The sequence below is a fragment of the Apodemus sylvaticus genome, chromosome 2 (genome assembly GCF_947179515.1).
Source record: "Apodemus sylvaticus chromosome 2, mApoSyl1.1, whole genome shotgun sequence".
Lineage (NCBI taxonomy): Eukaryota > Metazoa > Chordata > Mammalia > Rodentia > Muridae > Apodemus > Apodemus sylvaticus.
Window position 1 is genome coordinate 175,686,505 of NC_067473.1, and position 12,109 is coordinate 175,698,613.

Consider the following 12,109-nt stretch of genomic DNA (forward strand, 5'->3'; position numbering starts at 1 on the left):
TGGCCTCTGCCTCAGCTCCTGCTTCCTGACCCGCTTGAGTTCCAGTCCTGACTTCCTTTAGTGATGAACAGCTGTGCGGAAGTGTAAATTGAATAAACCCTTTTGTCCCCAACTTGCTTCTTGGTCATGATGTTTGTGCAGGAATAGAAACTCTGATTAAGACAGTGTATGTGTGTGTGTGTATGTGTGTGTGCCTGTATATGTGGTACTTGTGTGTAGGGATATGCGGGTTTGTCTTTGTGGTGTGCATACACACTTGTGTACTCTGTTAAATAATATAAGTACTTTAAAAGTTAATGCATGTGGTGTACGTTTGTATTTGTGTCTGCGCATGTCCGTGTGCACAGAGGTGAGAGGAAGATTCTCCCACGTATTCCCTTGAGACAGTTTCTCGCTGAATCTGAACCTCATCTTGTCGGCTATGCTGGTGGCACTAGCATGGAACACCCCTGATCTGCTTGTCTCCGCCCATCAATGCTGTGCATGCGTGGTCAGGCTAACCTCTTTTCTTTTGGGTTCTGGGGGTCAAACTCAGGTTCTCAGAGCAAGTATTCTTACCTATTGATCACTCCGTAGAGCTCTACAAAGTGCTGAGAATTCCAGGTTGGCAAGGACGGGATGAATGTTAGAACTCAAAGAGTATCAGAGGGGATCCTACAGACAAGGAAGTAGCAGAGTTGACAGAGAGTACGGACAAATGGCCAAAGAGCCTGCGAGAAAAATCCACCCTCTTCCAAATCTGAGTTACTTTTCCCTCCAGGTATCAGGGTTGTGTTCCTGTTAAGAAACTATGTTGCGGAAACTTTTCCTGGTAAGCTTATGTATTAAAAACACATTCAAAGATTGTGTGTAGGCACGATGTCTGACTTAGGGCTGCACTGAATTGTTCTCAGGGAAAAAGGAGAAAGAGTTGTCCCTGTCATTAGCAGCTGGGGTCAGACCTGTGTGCTCGTGGGTCACAGAAAACATTTTCCAATGCCTTCCATTCAAGTGTCAGTCTCGAACAGAAATCCAGCACCAGGGTGGTTCTTCGGGAAGGCTTGCCTCCTTCATTCAATCTCTCAGCAGCTCTGTGAGCTGGAGAGAGTGAATGACTGGGAGAGGCCCTCGGAGGAAGTGGCTGGAGCCGATGCCATGTGGCAGGGACACAGGACTTCGCTGCCATCGAGCACATTACGGGAGAAATACAGTACCGAACGCAGCGGGTTTCTGCAAACAAGGCATCCCTTTAAGTTAATTGGTGTTATATAGAAGCTGAAACGCTCCGCTTATTTACAAAGCTCCAGATTTATGTAAAGCAAAACCAATTACACTTAATGCCTAAACTATTCCAGGTGCTCAGCGATAATGTCGCCAGGCACTAGAGAAGAAACTGCCGTGTGAATGCACCCTGTTCCGAACTGAAGCGTGTGTAGTTACTGCAATTTAGCTAATCACAAGTGTCAACGCCAACCTGCGAGTTCTCAGCTCTTCCGCTGCTTGCTTTGGGTCAATTTTATAATTTCTGCAGATCTTTCATCGCAAAGGAAGAGCAAAAGCGTAATGAACACCTTTTTTTTTTTTCCTTTCCCCATTACAATGTAGAAATTAAGGAGATGAAGGGAAATTTGGGGAAGGGCCAAAGTCGTCCTGGTCCTTTTCTAACAGCAAGAGATCGCTATGACTTTTTCATTTATGCCAAGATGAGGCGTTTGGAAAGTTCTTGATCTTCAGAACGTTCATTATGAGACCGATGCACTAGATCCTGCATTAATGAGTCTCCTTCGGAGTGTTCATTAAGCCCAAAACTGCAAGCTTGGCATTTAACCTTTCACAGCAAGGAAAGTTGTAAGAGCAGCAGGCCGAGCCCCACTGTTTTGCCAGGGATTTGTGCAAAACAAAGGATTGGAAAAAGTTGTGGGGAAGAATTTCTGCCTGTAAGAGCTAAGTTTTTAAACTTAGTCCTCCAAACAAAGGAGCAAATAACAAGTAGCTGGAATAAGAAAAACACTTGGTGTTTTACAGCTGTGGGAGCATTTAAAAACGCACACTGTAACCCAATCAAGATGGCTGTGTTTCTTACTCCGTAGCTCTAAATACTGGCTAGATCAGCAAGAGAGGCGCTCAATCACAGTCTCTTGAAATGAACCGGTAAAAAAAATGCTCCTGCCCAATCTAGCATGGTTCTGGGGTGGCGGGGGGGGGGGGTGGGGTGGTGGTGGGGAGGAGTCAAGGAAGGGTGCCTGGAAGAACCTTCAATGTCTGGGGGGCAGTATGGAGGAACATGGGTTAGGGTCAACAAGACAGGCAGTTTGGGGAGAAGAGTCACCTAAAATGGCAGGCTCAAAACCAAACTTTGTCATATACTGAGACAAATTGTGACAAAGGGACAGGACATTAACTTTATTCAACAACAACAACAATAATATTAATAATAATGTTAATAATAATAACAGTATGTCCCAGAGGCATCTGCCTGTAATTGCAGTTCTTTGGTCATCCTCTGCTACATGCTTAAGTTTGAGGGTAGCCTGGGCTGCATGAGAACTTGTCCCAAACCTAATAAGACCAAACAAAACCAAACTAAACTACCTCTATTTTAGTAACATTGCTTTTAAATTCTGAAGAAAATTTCTTTTTTTTGTTTTTTTTTTTTGTTTTTTTTCTTCCTTTTTTCTTTTTTGGAGACAGGGTTTCTCTGTGTAGTCCTGGCTGTCCTGGAACTCACTCTGTAGACCAGGCTGGCCTCGAACTCAGAAATCCGCCTGCCTCTGCCTCCCGAGTGCTGGGATTAAAGGCGTGCGCCACCACCGCCCGGCGAAGAGAATTTCTTAAGATGTATTGTAGCGGAATGCCAAGGTCAAATATAGCAGAACTCTATACACATTTATTATTTATGCAGATTATTTCATGGTTTACAATACCTAGAGTGCAAAATAAGCCTTAGTGAATACACAGGAAGAAAAAAAATAGAAACATAGTATCTCTTAGCTTCCAATAACATTAAAATTATAAATAAATCTTTCATGTTGCCTTCAATTGCTAAACTACTATAAGGGATATGCAATATGATCAGCATGCTAACATGGAAAATAATAATTTTCTGGTCACAGAGTAATCAGCAAGACTTTGAAGTCACTTTATTAGTTCAAGTGCATAATATATCATTAAAAGTCATAATAGTTTATTGGAAGGACCATAATTGTTTTTTATAAATAAAGTACACTTCCCGTTATGTTGACTTTCCCAATGAAATGAATGAACTATATCCAGTTGAAGAAGAAAATAGTGTGTCTTGTAAGAGAATCAAAGAAAATAGTGTGTCTCATAAGAGAATCAAATCCCGTTTCACAGGGCTGTCTCCCAAAGATCAATACTTGAAGATACTTCCTGTGTGCTGCCATAAAACTTCAGAGACTTCTCAGAGAGGAGAAGAGTTTCTTCACAATTATTTCCACGGATGCACTGGGCATTAAAATGATTTAGATTACAATATCTAAAAGAGAAAGAAAGAAAGCTTTCCTTAGCAGCAGATGTAGATGACTTGATAAATCACGGACTTTCCTCCTCCCGTGCCTGCCTGCCTTTTATGATGGACTCGCACACACTATCACAGCGGAGATCATTGTTTAAGAGGCTCACCAGGGCAGTCTTTGTACAAAGACAGGAGAGTGCTATTTAGGGCAGAGTAAGGCTCCCGTAAGGACCTTTAGACGGTGATCTCTTACTAAGACAAGGTTGTGCCATGTGGTCCAAGCTCTCTGAGGACTCTATGTATAGTCCAGGCTTGTTTGAACTGGGGGAATTCTCTGGTCTTAGCCTCTTAAATGCTGGGCTTGTAGGATAAGCACCCACCATCATGGCCGGCAGAATGATGCTCTCCTATGACCACCCGTGAGTCTCTTCTGTACTGTCAGTGAGAGAAACCCTGAAATCGTATTGGCTGTGGATTCCACGGCTACTTAGACTCTAAAAGCTTATCAGATGTGACATAAATAGTACTATATTATAAGGTATCAGACATCCCATGATGTTGGTGCTGAGATCATTGTTAAAGAGGGAGTACATGGCCACATTTTAAAAATGTCTACTCATTAAAAAATGTCTACTCAAATATCTTCTCATGCCATGCTATCCTGGGAAGGAGAGTTTCCATTTTACAGACTAGAAGACTAAAGATTGAATGTAAATCAGTATGCTTATGGCTTATGAAGGACTCAGACAGAGCCAGGCTGTTTCTGAACCTAAGTTGCTGTGGTGCTTGGTTCCTTGACTTTGCTTGCTCTCATCTCTGCTGTGGTCATTTTCATTCTTGACCTTTTCACCCACGCCAAGGTCTCACTCAAGAACTGCAGATATCTGACTACCTTAGACTGGACACTGATCTCAGATCCCTCTGTACTAATGAAGGTCCCTGGTTCAGTTTGTCTCTTTGGTGCTTAACAGGTTGGCTGAATGCAGGCAAGCAGAATGAGCTGATACATTTGGAATCCTAAGTAAGACTTACTTGAACTCAGTCACACTCATAGTCCACTAGACCATATCTCTACATAAGTATAAGAGAAGAATAAAGCAGAAGAAACGGGGTGTGTAAGGCCAAATTGGTAGGCACTTTTAGTTAGTATTGTTAGCATTTTTGAGCATTTACTCAACTTCAAGCAGCCTTGCGACTCAGTAAGAGGTGAAGACACCAACACCGAGCCAAGTTAAGGAGTGTGTTGATGTTTATACTGCGTATACACAATGGAATAGAACTCGACAGCTCAGGCTCTGAAAATAACCTTTGTGAAGGACATAGGCAAATTCTTACAGAATGATCATGATATGAAAACTGGAGCACCTATAGCCAGGTGGTGGAGGTGCACCTTTAATCCCAGCACTCAGAAAGCAGTGGCAGGCAGTTCTGTGTGAGTTCCAGGCCAGCCTGATCTACAGAGTGAGTTCTAGGACAGCCAAAACTACACATAGAGAAAAACAAAACAAAACAAATTTTTTTCTCTACAAATAAATGGAGAGGCAGTGCAGGACTGTATAAACTGGCAGAGGGACTCAGCTTCCAGGATTGGAGACGGGGCTGGAGGGAACAGAACCTACGTCTTCAACTTCAGTTTTCATGACTGACTCTGTTTTGCTTCAAAGCTGAGGAAATCCCTGTTGGACTTCCTATAATACTCTCTGATTTTCTAGTTTTGTTTATAGTCCAAGAGCCTTGTGTTTAGAGAAATTACAGATTGTGGAGAGAGGCAGAAATTGTGCTCCTTGGAGGGTAAGGAAGACTCACGGAAGGGGCTATTCAAGTTTCGGGTCCCGTGCTTATCTGCTTCTCTTCTCCAAGATGCAGTGTCTGCCCTGATGGCCCAGCAGCTCAGCCATATCAGGGCCATAGGATGGCACCCAGTGCAAGTGGATTTTTGACTCAGAAAACTTTGGATTTGCCACACCCATCTGTCATCTGGATGCTGACCCAAACAACATTTACTTGGTAGAAGAATAAAAGACAGGTTTGGGCAAGGAAGAGGCGGCTATGAGTGGGTCGATTTGTGGGTAAATGCGTTGGGTAAATGGAGGCAGGTGAGGGCAATAAAACTAATTGCTGTGACGCAGCTCACACAGAGATTCGATCTTTCTTAAAACCAGCTGTTGATATGCTGTTGTGATTGACACACATAAAGACCGTAACAGTTAGACACCTTGCTCTCCGCATATAGCTAGAGTAGGTTGGAAAGAGAGGAGAGAAAGGCAGGGTAATCACAGATGGAAGGGTAGCAGATGCCACACAGGTGCCTGATTCAAGAAACTTTTTGGGCAAACAGGCTTTCAGTGAATGAAAACCCATTACCATCATTAGAGAGGCTTTCACATAGGCAAATTGTGAGACACGTGAGGTCGTGCACAAGGAAGATGACATTACATTATTTTGACAGCTTAGGTGAGTCTCCAAGGGATTGTCATCTATTGACCTTGAAATGGTCACTGACGATGTAAAGTATTGAAAGGAACCCAAATCTCTTGGGTCCTTAAAGTCTTAGCTGTTTGTTTAATGATACTTTCTTTTAATGGTAATGACTTATCCACATGGCTATCTGTAACTTTAGGGTAGTACTATAGTAGACAAAGAAAACCACCACCTTGGCATCATCGAATGCTTTAGAATGGAATTAAGCACTCATTTGGTGTGAGAATCGGTGGAAAAGGGAAGTGGAAGGTGAAATTTTTGTTAAGAATAATCCAAGTTCTGCCAGATGCTAGTTCATCTTGTCATGGCGTAAGGGATCCTGTTGGCTCGAGTCTCAGACCCATATCTCACAGAGTCAGAAATCGCTCCTCTTCCCACACGCTTACCTTGGTGAAGCCCTCCAGAGTCCTACGATGTTCAGCAGCGTCAAGGATGCCAGCAGGAAGAAGAAGCCTTCTAGACTGCCTTTGTTTAATGTGTTTGGAAACCAATTGCCTGTTTGGAGCAAACGTGCGATTGTCACTCAACTGCAGATTCGCAGTTTCTGTGAATATTTTATTATCCCGAAGTTCCGAAAGCATTATGTGCCTTGCTAATGTTACCAGAGTGAGAAAGCTCATCTGAAATTTCATTGCCAAAATGTATTTAATTGAGAATTAATGGAAAATTGATAAGCAACGCACCTTGATCGTGGTAGTAATTCACCTCATCTGTTCTGGTCTTACTTATTCTCGCAGATTTGGGTTTAGCTCTGTGCCTAGCACATAGAGTAAATACATAGCAACGTCTGCGCACTGTTTTCTATGAGATTGTTTTCTTTATATTCTAATTGTAAGACCAGTCAGATGATGTTGCAGGATTTGCCCTGTCCAACTACCTTAGTACAGAGAAGGTCTGTGATTGGACAGGTAAAAGGGGGGCGGAGCTAGGAGTTGTGGCGAGAGGGAGTGTGCCAGAAGGTAGAGGGGAAGAACCAAGATAGCTTCAGACCTGTGTGACATTTACCAGCCACAAGTAGCTATGTTTTCACGAGGTTAGAAATACTGGGATAAAGCTTTTATCATCAATTGGCCCTAAAATTATTGTATTGACACCTTGTAAATTGTGATATTATTTATATATAAATCTGATTGGTTAATTAAACTTTAAGAGTCTTGATTCATCCTGGTAATTAGGTGGTGAGATGGCTGATCGTGGAGTGTGTGGGGGCGTTGCTTGGAAGCCAGATGAATTTGGCCACCGTCCACTCCCCTAACCCAGCCAGAGAGAGGGTGGTGCAGAAGGGCCACCAAGTGAGATGGTCCAATGGAAGCAGTGTGCCTGAGAAGCTAGACTAGACCAGCGGGGGAGTGCAGTCCGGCGCCACGGAGGGTTCGCGGGTTCATTTTTTAAATATTTCCCGCAACAAGTTGACTTGTGAGAATGAAGCCTATTACCCATTTAACTAACGGAATGAATCCAGGGATCTCTTAAGATACTGTCACCGAACCTGTTGGGTAGATAACATTAATTTTTTGATCGATGCAGAGATCTCTTTGAACCAGACGAGTAATTATTACAGTAAGGCAAATACCCAACAGAGAGTCTTTATTTTCTTATATTGTCAATTTGAGTATTTATGATGTTACTCAGGATTCAAGGTGATTAATTTGCTACTAGGTTTCAACTTTTGTTTTTGATCTTTGCTATGTCTTTTTCCCCCTTTCTTTCTCCAAGTCAATTTGTATCCACTGTATGCTTTTTGCATGTGTGTATATGTGTACAGGTTCCTGTGTGTTGGGTGTAAATACATGCATGCAGAGCATGTGTGAGATGGTCATGGAACAACCTTGAGGGTCAGTATTCAGGTCCCTCTCAGACAAGAGGGTTTTATTGGCCTGGGACTCTATCACGTGGGCTAGCCTAGCCTAAGAGCTTCTAAGAAGTCTGCCTGTCTCTGTCTGTCATCTCATCATTTCTTGGATTATTGGATGTACTGTGTCTGCCATTTTGTGTGAATCCTAGAACCCTGATCTTCATGTCCTCACAGTCCCAGAGCAAGCATTTTTCACCAACTGAGCCTCTACTCAGCCCTCCTCAATGGATTTTGATACATTGCTATTCAACATACTAGGTAAGGACAATAAACATGTTATAAATGTAACACCCAATTTTAGTTGATGCTCTAAAACCAGGAATAAAGTCTAGTATTGTGGAATTAAAGGGAACTCGATCTTTGCAGGAAAATCTATGCAGTCACAGGTCTGAGTGGCTAGAAAAGCTGATACTGTTTGGCATTGGAGAACAGGAGCCCATCCTTGCTGAAGGTTGGAATGCCAGGGTGTGGCCTTAGAGACACAGTGTCTAAGATGTTAGTGAAGACGTCCGGTGATTCCAGCAATCCATCTCTGTGCTGAAAACCTTGACCATCAGTGTTGGGCTCTGCACAAACTTTAGGATGCTTCTGGAACTAGAAGGTATCTTTGGCCTTTTCCTGGTGAGCATACACTTTCAGGTCAGATTTGAATTAAACTCTCTGCTTTAGGCTGACATTCTAGGTAAGATGGCTGTGATTAATTGTGCCACTTCCTAGATAACTTCCCCTCTCTCTCTCCCTCTCTTTCTCTCTCTCTCTCCCTCTCTCTCTCTCTCTCTCTCTCTCTCTCTCTCTCTCTCTCTCTGTCTCTCCTTTTATTCCTCTCTTCCTCTCCCTCTCTTCCTCTCCCTTTCCGTTCCTTTCCTTTCTCCCTCTCTCTCTTCCTCTTCTCTCTCCCTCTCCCTCTCTTTCACTTCTTTCTAAAAGAGACTCTCTTACAAAAAATCCCAGTTGTTTTGCTCTTTCTGCCCTCTCTTTTCACTGTTTCCTATGCCTTAGGTGTAATGGTTATGCTATGAATTTATTAATTGGGCCTGGGCTGTACACAGTCAGTTTATCTTTGCATTTTGACCAGCTGTGGCTTTCAGTTTGCAGAAAAATAAACAAACAGGGAGGGGGATGGACACCTAGTTGAGACCTGGAGAGGAGAGGATGGACCCAGGAAGAGTTTGGGGAAGGAAAGAGGAGTGGATATGGTCAAAATGTGGTGTGTGAGATTCTCAAAGAATTGATAAAAAACAAATTAAAAAAGATAAACCACCAGAGAGGGGTTTGATCACTAATAAATTGCTAGAAAAAAAAACCATTAAAGTTGTTCTCCTATGGAACATGCTCCTGTCTCAACCATGGGATTAGCTTGAGTCCATTACCTTTTCAAACCCTATGAATCAAAGTTGATGTTGATAGGGCGCACACCTGAAGTCCCAGTGCTTATGGGGCCAAGGCAGCAGGCTCACCAGGAGTCTGAGTTCAGTCTGTACTACAATGCCAGATGCTATCTTAAAAGAAAAAGTACTTAGGGAGTTTAGAGCTGTTTTACAGGTTCTGCTTCCCTATTTCATTAAATTTATCTCTGTTATCATCATCATCATCATCATCATCTAGATTGTTTTTATGTGTGGGTGTTTTGCGTATATGTATATCTGAGTGCCTTCTGTACACCGTACTCTAGAATGACAAAAGAGAAGGCATTGGAACCCCTGGACCCGGAGTTACAAACAGTTGTGAGCTACTCTGTGGGTTCTGGGAATCAAAGCTGGGTCCTCTAGAAGAGCACTCTTAGCCACTGATCCATCTCTCCAGCCTTTCTCCAACTTATTAATTTATGTACCACTATAAAGGAAATTCCTGATTCCATCTCTATTTTGACATGATGATGTCTTCGTATGAATATGAAAGGTTGCACTGAGCACTTTCCTTTTTGTGTCTGGGAATGAATACTGTAGCCATGTCTCTCTGCTTTTTCAGCATTTCTGTGTCTGTGTCTATGTCTGTGTCTGTCTCTGACTTTCTATGTCTCTCAGCCTCTGTGTCTATCTCTCCGCATCTCTGCCTGTCTCTGTCTCTGTCTAGTCTCTGTCTCTCTATCTCTGACTTTCTGTTTCTCTGTCTCTGTCTTTGTCTCTCTGTCTCCGTCTCTGTCTTTGTCTCTCTGTCTGTCTCTGTCTCTCTGTGTGGCTCTCTCTCATATGCCATGTATAGGGACTAAATACCCAGCTGTACCTAAATGGGGGAATTGGAGTGTAGTTCAAGAAAAGGTGAGCTGGCACTGCACTGATTTTCAGAAAACCTGAGCTCCCCCACCAAGCCCATTGAAATGGTGCTATTTTCCTTTGCTCTGGAATTAACATCCCAATCGTATTTATGTCCTTTCCCTTTCACTCTGGCCCTTCCCGTGTCGTGCGACTGTACCATTTTATCATCGTGCTCCTCTGGCTGGAGTAAGAGGCGTGCACGGAGCACATGAAGGCTGAGAATTAACATGACATTAATTCTTCTTGGAGCATGAATTTCTCGGCCCATAATAAGTAATTGAAAAGACTATCTTTATATTATAACAAAGTCAAATGAGGGAGAAGAATATAAATTTTGAAATATCTTTAGAGGTAAAACATCATATTTCTAAGAGATTTTGCAATTACAGCAAATACCAGCCTTTCAGGAGACAGAACCAAGTCCCCTGGGCAGGGCAGCACCGTTCCATGTGTCACTGGGGACACAGCGGGCATGGATAGAAATCACTGTGACTGACTTGGTATACAGGAATGTGGGGGACAGAGAAGGGAGGGTGGATTACCACGATGTTAGTGGAAAAATCATGCTATTCTCTAAACATTTGTAAATGGGGTTAATAAAAAAAAATACCAGATTGCTGCATTGCCTATTCTAATTCCTAGTTATTTTGTATTCATCTATCTGTCTGTCTGTCTGTCTGTCTGTCTTCCTACCTATTGCCTGGTTCTGGGGATTGAACTTAGGGTCTTGCACATGCTAAGCAGGTTCCTTACCAGTAACCTACATCCTTAGTCTCTTTTTCTTTTTTCTGGGCTAGCCTGGAACTCACTGTGCAGTCCACACAGTCCTTGAGTGTGTAGCCCTGCCTTGTCCTCCCTGAGTAGCTGGGGCTACAAACTTCCATCCTTAGGCCTTGCCCTGTTCTTTTGCTTACATAATGCTGATCCTCACAGGAGCCCCATGGTTTTCCTCTGAGCTCTGATTTAACATTCGGGATAAGGCTGACTTTTGTGGTTAGCACCACCATAAACAGAACCCTTGCCTGGATTGGCAGCTTGGGAAGGAATCAAGCCTCAGGTTAGACAGTCTTCCTAAGAGCTACAGGTTGGTTTATTTAATACCTGTTTTTCAATAGTGGGTGTGGGGGGGTGCGAGAGGGGGAGCACATTGGGTATAGAAAGGTGTAGTGGCTAGCCCTGGGCTTGTATTTTGATGCTAATTCCACTCCTCAGAGGGACTGCAGATGAGGAGTTGCCTTGTGAACCTTCTCCCCACCTTAACTTTTCAAATAAAGGCTTGAGCCAATGAATGGGCAGGAGGAAGGGGGAGGAGCTGAGTGTTTGGGGGGGGGAAGGAGAAAAGGATCACTGGGAAGGGGGAGGGGCTACGGAGGATAAAGAGGATGGAGAGGAGCTAAGAGGAGAGAGAAACTGTAAGTTCTCTGGGATAATATAGATGGAAATAGAGTAGTGTAGTGAGAGATCTGCCCAATCTAGGCTTATAGCTTGTTTTGTTACTGATTGAGTTGAGATTTCTTTTACCGGGGAATTGGGTTGGAAACAAAGTAGCAACAGAAAGGTGTACAAAGTGCCTGGGTTTAAGGCAGACTTTGGAAATCAAATATCATGTATTATTGAATGCCTTTTGTGATTGAGCAAACACTTGGAAACCTTAAGCTCCAGTCTCCCCACTCATGAACGATGCCAGCAGTGCCTTCCTCAGTGCCCTCTTACAAGAATTAAAAAGCGAGCGGCTGGAAAGAATTGGGTACTAAAAGGCCCTCCCTTCATAAGTAGCAGGCCATCACCTCCCCGCCCCCTTGAGAGAATGCTCACACAGAAGCCAGGTACCTCACACTAGATTTGGACCTCGTTTCCTCTCAGCTATTTCTTCATGTTCTGTGTGCCCCCCCCCATTTTTTTTTATCATTATCTCAGGACCAGCTGTAAAATGTTCCATTTACCATCGCCAGTTGACTCAGCTCTTAGCGCTATAACTTTATTTTAGTAGCTTATAAACTTTTATTGTTGTAATTCACATTTGGGCCATTTTTCATCTGACATTTCTAGGGGCTGATTGAAGTC

The 12,109-nt window shown here is 43.2% G+C and overlaps 1 protein-coding gene across 1 annotated transcript in view; it reads right to left on the bottom strand.

Annotated features, from left to right (window-relative positions):
* Nucleotides 1–3,327: 3,327 nt before the first annotated feature.
* The window catches only part of Slc15a5 (solute carrier family 15 member 5), a 91,158-nt gene continuing 82,376 nt past the window's right edge, over nucleotides 3,328–12,109 (bottom strand). The window contains exons 8-9 of the mRNA XM_052172743.1: nucleotides 6,322–6,430; nucleotides 3,328–3,475 (exon numbers count right to left, since the gene is read on the bottom strand). Of these exons, the coding sequence (XP_052028703.1) occupies nucleotides 3,328–3,475; nucleotides 6,322–6,430 (257 nt within the window). The remainder of the gene's footprint in view (nucleotides 3,476–6,321; nucleotides 6,431–12,109) is intronic.